The sequence below is a fragment of the Patagioenas fasciata genome, chromosome 18, assembly GCF_037038585.1.
Source record: "Patagioenas fasciata isolate bPatFas1 chromosome 18, bPatFas1.hap1, whole genome shotgun sequence".
NCBI lineage: Eukaryota > Metazoa > Chordata > Aves > Columbiformes > Columbidae > Patagioenas > Patagioenas fasciata.
In genome coordinates, this window is record NC_092537.1 from 8,236,047 (window position 1) to 8,248,301 (window position 12,255).

At 41.6% G+C, this 12,255-nt stretch overlaps 2 protein-coding genes across 3 annotated transcripts in view; both read left to right on the top strand.

The window, feature by feature from the left end:
• Positions 1-2,462: 2,462 nt before the first annotated feature.
• On the top strand, positions 2,463-10,525 carry FN3K (fructosamine 3 kinase). The gene is made up of 6 exons (XM_065852406.2): positions 2,463-2,984; positions 4,017-4,168; positions 5,176-5,267; positions 5,765-5,847; positions 7,235-7,357; positions 8,478-10,525. Exons 1-6 carry the CDS (start codon positions 2,844-2,846, stop codon positions 8,814-8,816), a joined length of 930 nt encoding a protein of 309 aa, XP_065708478.1. The 5' UTR covers positions 2,463-2,843; the 3' UTR covers positions 8,817-10,525.
• An 878-nt stretch (positions 10,526-11,403) lies between these two features.
• Positions 11,404-12,255, top strand: part of TBCD (tubulin folding cofactor D) — a 117,434-nt gene continuing 116,582 nt past the window's right edge. For both annotated transcript variants that reach the window (XM_071816660.1, XM_065852224.2), the window contains exons 1-2: positions 11,404-11,503; positions 11,805-12,002. In XM_071816660.1, coding sequence (XP_071672761.1) covers positions 11,816-12,002 — 187 coding nt within the window. In that variant the 5' untranslated portion in view covers positions 11,404-11,503; positions 11,805-11,815. The remainder of the gene's footprint in view (positions 11,504-11,804; positions 12,003-12,255) is intronic.

The following is a 12,255-nucleotide window of genomic DNA, read 5'->3' on the forward strand; positions in this document are numbered from 1 at the left end:
TTTCTGGTAACTAAGCCACACCAGAATCACAATAGGTCTATTGTTTTTCTTTGTAAAATAGTATTCATGACCCAAGACATGGTTCATGTTTTATACTGAGCTACAGCCTGTGCAATTATGCTGAAGATCAGATCTATAGGTTTAAAGGAGCTCTGAACTATTTCTCCGTGCATAGTTCTTCACTGAGAAACTATAACTTCTGTCAAAGGGAGGTTTTTATGATGGAAAGTCTTTTCTTCTTGGCTTACACTGTTCTACATAGCTTCTTTCTTTTCCTATGATGCTTTAGATAGTGTTTTACTCCCAAAGGAGATCTTTCTTTTCATTGGTATGCATAGGGGTAACTGTCTTCTGGACAGTCTTTGAAAAACAAACAGAAGCATTTGTGAGCAAAACAGAAAGAGCTGGGAAACTAAGCAGTTTACAACTCCAGTACAGACATAACCCTGAGGATGGGTCTCAAACCAGGAGCCCATCCCCATGTGTGCACATTGTCCTGGGTCATTCCCCCATCTCAGGGATGCAACTGGTGTTTCCTTGGGGATCTGGCTGTGGTGCTGAACTGGTCCTGCTGGGAGGTTCATCAACATGGGTATTTTCAAGCACTCTGTGCCTTCGAGCCCACCTGGGATGATTTTGAGTTGTTTTACTTCCCATGTTTGAAGTGATGTTGTTCAGAATTGCGTGACCAGCAACAACATGTGTATTGTTATTTATTTTGTTGCCAAAAATCTGTATTCCTTTCCCTGGGTACTTCATTGCAACCTAGGATAGGATTCCAGCCTTTCAGCAGCCAGATATCATTGTTCTAATAGTAGGGTACTAGGGCTTCATAAATCCTGAAATTGTAATTGTGTGGCATTTTCACTATAAATCATCCGTATGAGACATGTAACCAACTACCTCAATCTGTCCAAGATATACAGGCATAATCAAGTTGTTGTGAGTGCATATGCACCCATTTTATGTGATGTAATGTGTATGCTGAACCCTTACGCTGTAAGGTGTATTTGGTCTGGGCATAGTTGTTTGCTTTAGCAGCTGTGGCTCACTTTCTAGTCACTAATGCCCCATGAAAGTCAATGGACACACTACTAAAGACTGCTACAGTGAGTGCTGACTCTTCTTCTCTACCTCTCCCCAACACTACTTTCTGTAGCTCTATTTTGTGAATAATCTATTTTATGATTAGTATATCAGGGATGTGACCATTATATTACAGCTGGACTCTGCAGAGGGATTGGCAAAGCAGCCACTTGGTTACTTTACACAGGTAATGCAAAGGTCCAACTGAGATATGTAACCCTGAATGTGTCGTCTTGCTGTTCTTGAGTACTCTTCTGTATTTGAATCACTGTTTCGAAGTCCAGTCATGAGCTACAGTTTTCCAGCTTCTGTTCTTACAAAGTAAGCAATGTTCTGCTGAAATAAATCTGGATGCCAGAAAAGTTTTCTCAACCAGTTTGTCCCATTGAGGTCTGCTATGTTCCAGTGTACCATTAGGAGCTATGTTCTGAGAAGTTACTTGTTTGAGAAATAACTTGCACTATACCAGTATTTTTCACTCCATGTAGGGCTGGAACCATTTGTGCATGTAGTGAAAAGCCTGCCTAAATGAAACCAGTATTTGACCAGTAGTCATTTGTTTTTCTGTCAAATAGCTTATATGAATCAATACAAAAAATAGTAGTGAGAAGAGAGAAATGCATGAAAGCACAATGCAACAGTGACAACAGGATCCAGACCTTCCCTGGGGAGATGGGAGGTATTGCTGCTCCAAGTGAGAACAAGAGCTGCTGCATTTTCCATGGATTGTAATGTGCTAGGAGTCAGTCACAGGAACCTACCAACTGTTACCTTCATACACACTTTATTAAAACAAATATTGTTGGGTCTTAGTTATGATAACATGTTTTAAAGGTTTAACACTGTACCTGAGGGTGTCGGTACACTTTGCAAGTATGAAATTACTAAATTCAGCCTTACCCAAGGGATCTTCTTTCTCTGTGTTACAGATCGTGAAGAAAGATAAAAATGTGAAATGGCGTCCTAAAGATCACATTAAATCTGGAGAAGCATATAGGAATAGGTTCCATATTTGTTAATTACCAGTTTGGTGCTTTTACAATGAATTTTCACTTGATAAAGTCCAGCCCTGACCGTGTGGCTGTCTCACTGACTTGAGGATGTGTTCAGGCAATAAAAATCTTTTGACTGTCTCTTACAAGACGAGGAATTATGTCCCAAGAAGGGCAAGCATTATGAAGATCTTGGTGATACCAAGAGATCTCCAGTTCTCACAAAACACCTGCAAACTGAGAAAAAAACCACCAACCTTTCCATGTATTTCTGGTGCCTGACTGACGGTCAGCAGCAGGACTTAATTGCATCCTTACGGACTGCAACTTTGTTTTTCTTATCTCAAATAACATGTGCGCAGTTTGTATTGTTGCATTTAAACTCCCTCTAGTGGATCGGATCAGGAATGACCTACCAATGCGAGCACAGGGCTTAAAAAAGAAAAGCGGGTCCAAACTACAAATACCAGCAGCGCTCAGCACAGTTGAGAGAGGACCCAGGACACACCTCTCAATTTTATACTAGAAAATATCTCTAAATATTTTCATTTCTCATCTATGGCAGTAAAACCCCAATCGGAAACAAAGCATTTTGGAAAGGCATTTTGAAATATCTCTGGATTTGCTTTATTTGTTTATTTATTTAATTCAGTGGGTGGCCCTTTCTACCTCACAGCAGAGTGACAGTGAAAGAAGGACCCAGACCTTTAATCTTGTTTTGCAGCAGATTTAGCAGAAAGCAACTGCGACAGCCTGGAAATCAGCATGGAAAAAATCCTGAAAACAGAATTGAAAACTTCTGTTCTGAAGGCGTTTGGAAGCTCGGGAGGAGGATACATTAGCCAAGGCCAAGCTTATGAAACAGACAGTGGACGGGTATTTGTTAAAGTCAACCACAAACCGAAGGTAACTGCTAGCAGATAGTTAACTACTAATATTATTGGATGTAGAGAGCTCTTCTTTTAAAAGCACCTGATTGTTAGTAATTTAGAATTCTGCATTCTCAGGCTGACTTTTAATTATTCAAATTTTTCTTTCAATTTTCTTTTAAAAGCTGTAGTCTATTTGATACCAAGTATTAACGCAGCAGGTTTGGTTAATGCAAAATGAGATGTAATGCAATGGGGTAACCATTGACGACAGGAATTGGCATTGCAATATGTAAAGAAACAAACCAAACCAAACAAAACACAAAAGGCTGAGTACAGAGCTGTTATTGTAGCACATAGTTTGGAAAAGCCAAAAGCTGAATTTGCATTCAGTGCATTTCTTTCCATGTTTCAGCGGAGAGGATAGAATAGTGGGAGGGATGGATGAAAGAGGCTGCCAGTGCTAACACTCATGTATTATTTTTAAAGCTACAGAGGTTTCAAATTTCCGCTTTGCTTTTTGTATTTGTAGCAGTAAGATTCTTGCTCTTGACTTTTCTACTATGAAATGAACACAGTATTCAATTGCTTGTTGTAACACCACAGGGTATCAGAAATTTACTTTGCAATATTAAAAACTTCTTAAAGCTGCTGCAAAGAGCAGCATCTTCACTTAAAAAATCCAGAGTACAGGTTGAATATTTGTACCGTCATCTCCATCTGGTGGCCATTGACCTGCACAGAAAGCAGAACCAGTTTAGGGAGTCAGTCAGTCTTTTACTTCATTTAGTAGTGGTCGTTATCCTCAGAGATATTGTTATGTCTGAGTAGTTTGGTATGTCCATAAGCAACTGAAAATCATGATGAAATGCAACATGGAATTGTGGGGGAAAAAAAAATTGGAATTAAGGTACTCAAGTCTCCCTGTGTGGACTGAAGCCTTGCTGCAGCTACATTCTTTTATCAAGATAAATTAACTCCTTTTAACTTTGTAAACAAGGCTATTTTTCCAGAGTACCTGTTGCAGGTGTCCATAGCTTAGCCCAAGGATATTGTTATTCCTTGACAGGCCAGAAAAATGTTTCAAGGGGAAATGGCAAGTTTGGAAGCTATTCAGGAAACCAATATTGTGAGAGTGCCTCAGCCTATTAAAGTAATTGACCTGCCTGAAGGAGGAGCAATGTTTGTCATGGAGTACCTGAAGATGAAGAGCCTCAACAAGTATGTCCATACATGTCTTTTTTATTGTGTTTTGGGGCATATTTTCTCATATCTTAGAGTCAGAAAGCTTCATGAGAAGAACCTCTCTAATCTTTCAGAGACAGAGCTTATATCTGTCAAGGTCCATGTATAACGTATATGTGTATCTGTATATGTGTGTGTATACACACTCCTTCCCCATATTTTGCTCTTCCCTGATGCCGTACCTGCAGTAGAAATGACGTATGGTCGCCAGCCTAGAGCTTTGGGCTGGCGCACATGTGCTGAGATGCTGCTGAAGTGAACATGTGATAATGGATGAGTTTAGTCCATATTTCCCTCATGGGATTTTTCATTTGAATTTCCTTTCCCAGCTGGTAAGTTTTCTTTAAACTTATAGACTTCTTATGTCTTTGAAACCTCCAATCCTTCCTACTGCTTCTAGGGAAGATTTTCTCACGTCTAACCTCAGTCCTCTTGGTTGCAATTTCAAACTCATTATTTTCTACCCATTCTGGGCATGGACAAGAAATAAGTTTTCTTCCTTGCAGCTCCGGTTCAGATATCTTATATGCAATATTTTGGTTTTTAGCTGTCTGTTTTCTGCATTAAGCAACCTCAACTCAGTGCTTGCTTGTGACTTCTTTATAGACTTACCATTTTTATTGCTGTTCAATTGAACTCAATGAATGCGGCCCAAAAGTAGACACAGTGCTCTGTTCTCAGCTTATTAGTGTGGAGCTGATAAGGAGGATTGCTTGATCCTCCTGCACTCTGTGCTCCTGTTCATACAAATTTGTGCTCTGTTTACCTTTCTTGCTAGAACATTGACTTCTGATCTGTTACAACCCCTTTCTCCAGAGTTGTTATCTAGTCCTTTGCTCTGTGTTTTGTACTTGTGAAGTTGATTTAAGTTCTATGTTTGCCAAAAATAAACGTGGTCGTATGAAATGGAGGGTTTTTTTTGGCCCTCTAATATTTCATTCACTTGTCTTGTTTCAGTTTTGTTTTATTTTTTGATCCTACAGATATTCTGCAAAACTTGGAGAGCAGATGGCAGATCTTCATCTTTATAACCAGAAACTTGGAGAGAAACTGAGAAAGGAGGGGAACACAGTTGGTAAAGTATTGATATCATTTACTAAACTAAAAATGAAATAATTCATTTGGCTGTGGTAGAGTATTGCATTGTAAGTTTAATGATGGTTAAAGTCCATATTGGGACACTGTTTCATGAGATATGCCTGTGTTGTCCTTATGCCACACTTCTCAAATGTATATTATATACACAACACCTATAATTGCTATTATAATTTTTAAACATATAATTTTAACCTTGACAAAACTCAATTAATTTATTTTTAGTTCTTCATTTTGTATAGACTTTGTTGTATAAAATTACACTAGTACTGGAATTTATTAGCTTTCAACATTTTATAAGTCAAACTGAAAATTTGGACTAAGGGAGTTCTTTGCATCTTTAGAAAGGGTTGTGACCACAAAATAAATGTAACATTGCTTAAAATTTTCTGTGCCTCTTCTCTGAAATTTAGTTCTGTGTTGCAAACTTTACTATGTAAGGATCTTGAAACTCCCAATATTTATTTTGTTTCTTAGGTAAAGGAGCAGGTCACTCGGAGTCTCAGTATGTGGATAAGTTTGGATTCCATACAACCACTTGCTGTGGTTATATACCACAGGTATGTTCTACGCTTGTGGAAGCTAACATGTACTCATCTAATTCTATAAACTCTTTATCGAAAAGCTTGTTTCATTTGCCTTCAGCTTTATGATTACAGTTTTGCTTTCACTGTTTCATTTTGACCTGACAGTGAAAGGAATACGATGGCTATTCCATGCGTGTAGCTTGCTATAGAAATTGTGGTGGTTCTTTAGCTTGGTGATAATTGATAAAATAAGTCTCCCTTCACAAACCATGTCTTGGTTTTGTATTTTCTAAATCCCTACTATTTTGCTCTGAAATGGCAAAATGTACTCCCTTTAGAGGTCCTCATCATTTAACATATCACATAAGACACTGGAAAATGCTTTCAGAGAGAAATCACAGAATGGACTGGGTTGGAAAAGACGTCAGAGATCATCAAGTCCAACCCTTGGTCCAACTCCAGTCCATTTACAAGATCATGGCACTAAGTGCCATGTCCAATTTCAGTTGAAAAACCTCCAGGGCCGGTGAGTCCAGCACCTCCCTGGGCAGCCATTCCAATGCCTGACCACTCTCTCTGCAAAGAATTGCTTTCTAATCTCCAGCCTAAATTTCCTCTGGCAGAGTTGAAGCCCATGCCCCCTTGTCCTATTGCTGACTGCCTGGGGGAAGAGCCCAATCCCCACCTGGCTAGAACTGCCCTTCAGGTAGTTCTAGAGAGTGCTGAGCTCACCTCTAAGCCTCCTCTTCTCCAGACTGAACAAGCCCAGCTCCCTCAGCCTCTCCCCATAGGGCTTGTGTTCAAGTCCCTTCCCCAGTCTTGTTGCTCTTCTCTGGACCCACTCCAGCACTTCAATCTCTTTCCTGACCTGAGGGGCCCAGAACTGAACACAACACTCCAGGTGTGGCCTCCCCAATGCAGAGTACAGGGGAAGGATCACTTCCCTTGTCCTGCTGACCACGCTCTTTTTGATACAGGACAGGACACCATTGGCCTTCTTGGCCACCTGGACACACTGTTGGCTCATGTTGAGTTTCCTGTCAGTTAGTACCCCCAGGTCCCTTTCTGCCTGACTGCTCTCCAGCCACTCTGTGTCCAGCCTGGAGCACTGCAGGGGGTTGTTGTGGCCAAAGCGCAGGACCCGGCACTTGGCCTTGTTGAACTTCATCCCATTGGAATCACCCCATTTTTCCAGTCTATCCAGATCCCTCTGCAGAGCCCTCCTGCCTTCCAGCAGGTAAACACTCCCTCCCAACTTGGTGTCATGAATAATAATATGTCATAATGTCATAATAACATTGTCTAGGCCCCTGTGTCAGTATCAAACATTTCAACGTGGTATCTTTTAATATGTATTATCAGTACCGACTATGTAGATGTTAAAATTATTTATTACAAACCTCTGTATCGTATTTTCTAGGTGAATGAATGGCAGAGCGATTGGCCTTCCTTCTTTATTCGTCACCGACTCCAAGCTCAGTTGGATTTGATTGAAAAAGATTATGGAGATAGAGAAGCCAGAGAGCTTTGGTCACAGCTAAAAGTATGAACCATGTCTTAAATCTGTTTTTTAGAATGTTAAAAGATATGTATCAGTGGAATTTTAAAGGCATTTTATAAGAGATTTACATAGCTTTTCATGAACAGCAGTAACTGGACTAGCTTCCCAGGTGGTGAGTGTCAGGAGGACGGAGCCATGCTCTTCTCGGTGACAACCAATGATAGGACAAGGGGTAATGGGTTCAAACTGGAACACAAAAGGTTCCACTTAAATTTGAGAAGAAACTTCTTCCTGGTGAGGGTGGCAGAGCCTGGCCCAGGCTGCCCAGGGAGGTTGTGGAGTCTCCTCTGCAGACATTCAAACCCGCCTGGACACCTTCCTGTGGAACCTCAGCTGGGTGTTCCTGCTCCGGCGGGGAGACTCCACTGGATGAGCTCTCCAGGTCCCTTCCAATCCCTGACATTCTGTGATTCTGTGGTCCAACAACAGTATCAGCTGAAAACAATTCATGTTGCTCTTCATTTTTCTTAATAAATAGTGAAAATAAACCTGTTATTCAGCACTGACACTTATTTCTTAGAATACAATTAATAAGGTGGTAAATCCTATCTAAGAACTTGCTGTTACAGAATAGGTAAGGTTCTGCTGCCCATGTGGATTTTTTTTTTCCATTAGTCCAGGCTCACAGCTTAGGCTGTGTTACAGGTCACACTCCAGGCAGCACTTAGGAAACAGCCAGGAATGTCCTCCTCTGCAAGCTCTGCTTCACAAATTTGTTCCTTAATTCCGGTTAATTGGTACAGATATTTACTGCTGCCCTTTTTGCTACTGAAACCTTTTAATTGAAATGAAATTGATTTTATATTTCTTGTGACAGCCAATCCTATCCATATCTAGACACAATACATTAATACTAGATGGTGACACTAGACTTGTCAGTTAGATGTTTTGCTAAGCTCTGTGAAGAACACTCAAGAACATTTATTACTGGCTTACAATGTAGGTTTATGCTTTTAGCCATTAACTTCAAAAACACACTATGAGGGCCGAGAACAGGTGATATTTGACCAGCTTAGTGTCTTATATAGTACAGTACTTTATTTTATTTATTATTTTCTTCAAAACTCTTTAGTAGTTACTTGTTTGTTCATCTTTTTTTCAGCCCAAGATTCCTGAAATGTTCTGTGACATAGAAGTTGTTCCTGCTCTCCTGCATGGGGACCTGTGGGCAGGAAATGTGGCTGAGGACGATTCAGGGCCAATTATCTTTGACCCTGCTTGCTTCTATGGTCATTCAGAATTTGAACTGGCCATTGCTGGGATGTTTGGTGGGTTTAGCAGTTCTTTTTTCTCCGCCTATCACAGTAAAATACCCAAAGCTCCGGGATTTGAGAAGCGAAACAAGTTGTATCAGCTCTTTAATTACATAAACCACTGGAACCATTTTGGGACAGGGTACAGGGGATCTACTCTAAATGTAATGAGGAAACTTCTAAAGTAACCAGAAAGGTTTGAGAAATTCTGACATAGTCACTTAGTAATGAGCAGCCTGTGCTTATCAGAAGTAACACAAACTAGGAATTAATGATGTGTAAAAGGCTTAGCACACTTTGGAGCCTCACTAAATGTTAACAGTGATTGTGTAATTTTTAACTTCTACACTTGTTTACTAGCACAGATTCATTCTCTGCTGAAAGAAAAGGCTGGATTGTTTGTGAAGACTTCCCTAGGTTGGAAAGTAGCATCAGTCAGCCTGACCTTACTCTCTGTAGATCTTACTTCTCAGCTGCAGCATTTCCACAGTTGTTTGCGCCTTGGAACTTCTGCTGCTCTATCAGCAGTTCCTTACTGAGAAATACTGTTACGTGATTGTGGTGCTGAAGGTATTAACTAGTTCCTTCCTTCTCCCCTTTTTTGTTCTGTTGTTGTTTTCTGTCTCTGTTTCCATCCCTTTTCCTATTTATTTTTCTGTTGTCTTTCCCACGTTGAGTGTCCTGATCCAAAATTCAAATATGATTCTGTGAATCTGAAAACATTCTTTTGATTTAAAGAGTAGACAGGGCCCTTTGGACTGCACTTGGTACCCATATAATTAATTAAAATTTATAATATTTATTTTAATTTAATGCACTTTACTTACAGGCTTTTGGTTTTCTCTTTGTATGAGAAATTAAATTACAGTGGTATTTCTTAAAAGGGATATCTCTGTAGGTCCTTGGTAATTAACTGTATGGTCAGAATGTAGGTTGTTAGTGCATGAGTTTGATAACATATCATAGTTTTAGTATGATATTTTAGTGTGTTATACTACGATAGTAACATTTAAATAACTTCTTACAAAGATATCAAAAAGTGTGAGAGAGAATTAGTGTTTTGATGGCAAGAAAGCATCTACTGCTGCTGTGATGGTTGGTACTTGATGCATTTTCAATTTTATAAAATAATATACAGTAGGCAAAGCTAGTCTGTTCTGCCACTGCTGGATTATTGAAGGAACAGTGTAAAATTGCATGGCTTTATAATGTTTTAAAATATTCCTAACTGCTTTATTTTTACAGAAAACATAGGCAATGAGAATTTGGGGAGAAAACTGTGCAAGAAAGATATTGGCATAGAATGTGAGCTACAGTACATTAACAAATCCATGGTTTTTTTAATGGAAGGAAGTGGTAAAGAAAGATATAAGTGCAGTCCAACAAATGCTTATGTGAATCAGAAAATTTGAATAAGAATGACTGAACTTATGTATTTAGACTTGAGATGGTTGTCATGTTTTATACTTGCGATGTTATATTCAGAAATGCTCAAATATGTTTAGGCTTATTTCAGCTTTAAATGGCTGTGATATAAAGCTTTCGTAGACTCTAAAATTAGATGTTGTAATTTATGCTATTTAAAAATACATTTAATTCTCTGTAAATATAATACAAATAGTTAAAAATGCTTACTTCTTTTGAGTCTGCACTACCATTAGAGGAAGTTGCTACAGTGTGGTTATAACACTTAATACAATTATAAGAGTGGAAAAGTGGAATAATAGAGTTAGAATACAGCTGAAATAGTAGCTGATGGCTGGAAGACCAGATCTGAGAAAACAGCAAAGTGATGTGTACTAGTGTTTATTAATGTCAACAAAAATACATGTTATTACATTGGAAAGTGCATGTGAACTCAAGATTCCACCTCAAATAAAATACTTGCCTTGCAGAAGCCAGGCATTTGTGTGATTGCGCTTTGCATTAATGAGCTTGACCCTGAAGATGTTTGGGTGTGGAGGGAGTTGCTGGTTACTGGGAAAGAGAAGTTACCTGTCCTAATTCTTCCTCAATTTTCTTTATAATCAATGGAAATGAGCAGCTCTGAAGCTGACTCGTCTCAACCTGAGCGCCCATTTTAGTTTGTCAGTCGGTCTGATCCTTCAGGTCATCTTTTTACTTAATAGAAAAAGAACTTGAGGTGACTTGGCAAATGTCTGCTTGAGCCCAACTGCAGTTTTCTAGTGTTGGTGATGTGTCCAGGGAGAAGTGGAAAAGCAGTGCTGCTACCTGGTAAGATATCCAGTAAAGTGCGTGGGGAGGAGTGGATGGAAACAGGGTCTATCTTGGGCTGAAATATGACAAAATCGCTTCCTGAGAAGGCGAAAGGGAAAGAATCTGGCATGAGGGGGCAGCCATTCCTTGAGTCTGCCCACTCCCTTCCCTAAGCCAGTTGTAGCTTTCAGCGTTCAAACTTTGTTTCCAGGATTCTATATGATTTATCGAAGTTGACAATTAACCATGCAATTCTATGTTTGGGCATGGATGAGGTAAGAAACGGAGAGGGTGATGGATAACGGTGTAATCCCGTTGTCTTCCACACCCCTTTTACAAGCCGTGCAAAATGACCTGAGGGGCAAATTCGGGACGGGGCAGAGCTTGCGCTACCGGCCGAGGTGGGCGAGGGGAGCGTTTCCCCCCTCACTGAAGAAACGCCAACCAGCGGCAGAGGACGGGGTCCCACAAACCACCCGCTCCCCGGCGGCACCCGCCGCCTCTCCCTCAGCCGCCTTTCTCTCCTCTCAGCCGCCCGCCCAGCGCCAGAGGGCGGGCCCGCGCGCAGCCGCCTCTCAGCCTTTGGTCCCGCGCGGCGCCCCGTAGCAGGGAGGCTGCGCGCGCGAGCCGGCTCTGGAGCGCAGCGCCGGTTGTCAGGGTAATGCGCGCGGGAGCTGCCGGGGCGGGGTCGTCGCTCGTCGTCCCCGCTGTTGTCGCGGGTGTCTTCGCCACCTCCGGGGGCCACCCGTGGTGTGGGGCGGCGGGGGAGGGCCGAGCCGGGCCTCCGCTCCGCGGCGCTTAGCGGGGAGGGGCGCGGTGAGGGCCGCATGGCGGCGGGCGGGGCTGGGCCGGAGCTGTGAGGAGCGGCGGTGTCGCCTGAGGGAGGAGCGGCCGCGGGGACGGGTCGCCTCAGCCCGGCGGGAGCGACAGCGCGACTGAGGCGCTGCTGCTCTGCCCAGCTCCTGCGGGCATGGCTTTAGGCGAGATGGATGGAGCGGAGCCGGAGGAAGGCAGTAACCAGGAGGTCGATGTCACCACCACGAGGAGTATCCTGGAGAGTTTCACGGAGAGTCAGGAGGTCCGGGACCTCATCGGCAACCTGAGGGGAGTCTTTGGGGACCTGGTGGCTCGAGAGATGGCCACGGAAAAATTCATAGGTAAGCGCAGCATCCAAAGGGACCGTGTTCATATGTCACTTAAAGGAGCTGGTTACCCGAAAATGACTAAAATACCGATTTTAGATTATCAATAATGCTAGAACCTTATCAACAGGCAGTTTAGAGTTAATTTTTTACTGATTTCCCACATATATATTCGATTATTACACAGTATTTAACTACTGTAACTAAGCCCTCCAGGTCCTTGATTTATGAAATTTGAATTCTGACTCCTGTTTAGCCTCCAGTTTCC

Coding starts and splice junctions, on each gene's coding strand:
- FN3K (XM_065852406.2), top strand. CDS start 2,844: ATGGAAAAAATCCTGAAAACAGAATTGAAAACTTCTGTTCTGAAGGCG. Junction 2,985..4,016: donor AAGTCAACCACAAACCGAAG/GTAACTGCTAGC, acceptor ATTCCTTGACAG/GCCAGAAAAATGTTTCAAGG. Junction 4,169..5,175: donor AAGATGAAGAGCCTCAACAA/GTATGTCCATAC, acceptor TTGATCCTACAG/ATATTCTGCAAAACTTGGAG.